The sequence below is a fragment of the Neopelma chrysocephalum genome, unplaced genomic scaffold, assembly GCF_003984885.1.
Source record: "Neopelma chrysocephalum unplaced genomic scaffold, ASM398488v2 Primary Assembly neopelma1_87545, whole genome shotgun sequence".
NCBI lineage: Eukaryota > Metazoa > Chordata > Aves > Passeriformes > Pipridae > Neopelma > Neopelma chrysocephalum.
In genome coordinates this window covers 1-1973 of record NW_020916898.1, presented here as the reverse complement: position 1 = coordinate 1973, position 1973 = coordinate 1, and the positions used below count along the sequence as shown (strand labels likewise).

The following is a 1973-nucleotide window of genomic DNA, read 5'->3' as shown; positions in this document are numbered from 1 at the left end:
TCCTCATGTACAAACTATCACAGGGAGGATGTTTGACAAATACCTTGCTGCACAAACTTTTATTTTGTTTAAATGCACACAAAGCATGATTTCTGATTTCTATATTTTGTGGGTGGAAAACAAAGAGGTAGAGAGTGAATTATATATGGGATGAAGAATAAAATTTCTGTGTTAATGACATGAACAGAGGGAAAAAACAGGAAAGCCCCCCACCCTCACCACTATCAAAAGCTTTAGAAGGCAGGCTGGGCCGAAAATATGTTACACAATGAGTATTCTGCAGAAGAAAATATGCAGTTTATTGCTCCTGAAAAACATCCAGTTATCATTTTCCTTATGGCATCCTTGAGCTCCTGGTTCCTGAGGCTGTAGATGAGGGGGTTCAGTGCTGGAGGAACCACCGAGTACAGAACTGACAGGGTCAGGTCCAGGGATGGGGAGGAGATGGAGGGGGGCTTCAGGTAGGCAAATGTGGCAGTGCTTAGGAACAGGGAGACCACGGCCAGGTGAGGGAGGCAGGTGGAAAAGGCTTTGTGCCGTCCCTGCTCAGAGGGGATCCTCAGCACAGCCCTGAAGATCTGCACATGGGAGAAAACAATGAAAATGAAACATCCCCAAAAGGGAAAACCACTAAAAGCAAGAAGCCCAATTTCCCTCAGGTATGTACCTGAGCAGGAGAACTTGAGGATGTGTGGGATTTCACAGAAGAACTGGCCCAGGGCATTGCCCTGGCACAGGGGCAGGGAAAATGTATTGACTGTGTGCAGCAGAGAATAGAGAAAGCCAGTGACCCAGGCAGCTGCTGCCATGTGGGCACAAGCTCTGCTGCCCAGGAGGGTCCGGTAGTGCAGGGGTTTGCAGATGGCAACGTAGCGGTCGTAGCACATGATGAGGAGGAAATACTCTACTGACATGAAAAAGAAAAGTAAAAAGAGCTGTGCAGCACATCCCGTGTAGGAGATGGTTGTGGTGTCCCAGAGGGAATTGTGCATGGCTTTGGGGACAGTGGTGCAGATGCAGCCCAGGTCTGTGAGGGAGAGGTGGAGCAGGAAGAAGTCCCTGGGGGTGTGCAGGTGGTGGTCGCAGGCTACGGCGCTGAGGATGAGGCCGTTGGCCAGGAGGGCAGCCAGAGAGATGCCCAGGAAGAGCCAGAAGTGCAGGAGTTGCAGCTCCCGCCTGTCTGCGAATGCCAGGAGGAGGAACTGGGTCATGGAGCTGCTGTTGGACATTTGCCTCTGGACATGGGGACCTGAGACAGGAGAAAAAACAGTGACAATAAAGGGGGACCTATCTGATCAAAATCAAAGCCATTCCCATACACTCCACTCCCCTCTCTCTGTCACACACAGACACTTTTCTTTTTCTAGCAGTCCTTCCTTTAGCTCTCTGCATGGAGCCCTGGTTGGTGTTGGCCATGTGTGCAATGAAGGGCAAGGCCTCTGCCCACAGGCTCTTGAATTCAGCCCCACTCTGCAGAATTGGCAGGGGAAGGGACCTGTGTTGGTGCTCAACTCTGTCCTGTGAAATCCTGCCAATGTGGAAGGACCTGTCACCATCTGCACCCCCAGTGCTAATCCATGGCAGTTGTAAAGGCAGGGTAAGAGTTCTGGGGGGTTTTACAGCTCCCTCCGTATCTCCCCTGGTGACTATTCTGGGATGTCAGACACCTCATCATTTCTGCTGCTCTTGGGGAAATAAAGGGAGTTCTGTGAGGGAAAGGGATCAGTGGGTAGGGAGGGGACATGGTCTGTCACTGTTTTGTGTTCCAGGATTCTCTGGGCTTTCACTTTCTCAGAGGGATGATGATCACACCCCAGTGTTTCCCTTAAAAAACACCAGGTACTAATGAAAGCAGATGGATCCACCACAGACTATCAAATGTCTGTCCCTTCCTCAAGGTCTCAGCACCACACTGGTAGTCAAAAACGCACATGGCTCATTTCCCCAACCCAACAGCATTTTCTACATTGTTG

The 1973-nt window shown here is 50.4% G+C and overlaps 1 protein-coding gene across 1 annotated transcript; it reads right to left on the bottom strand.

The window, feature by feature from the left end:
* Positions 1 to 326: 326 nt before the first annotated feature.
* Positions 327 to 1229, bottom strand: LOC113979694 (olfactory receptor 14J1-like; the record flags this gene model as incomplete). The annotated part of the gene is made up of 1 exon (XM_027707007.1): positions 327 to 1229. A coding segment is annotated over exon 1 (903 nt), but the record flags the coding sequence as incomplete, so codon positions are not given.
* Positions 1230 to 1973: the final 744 nt, after the last annotated feature.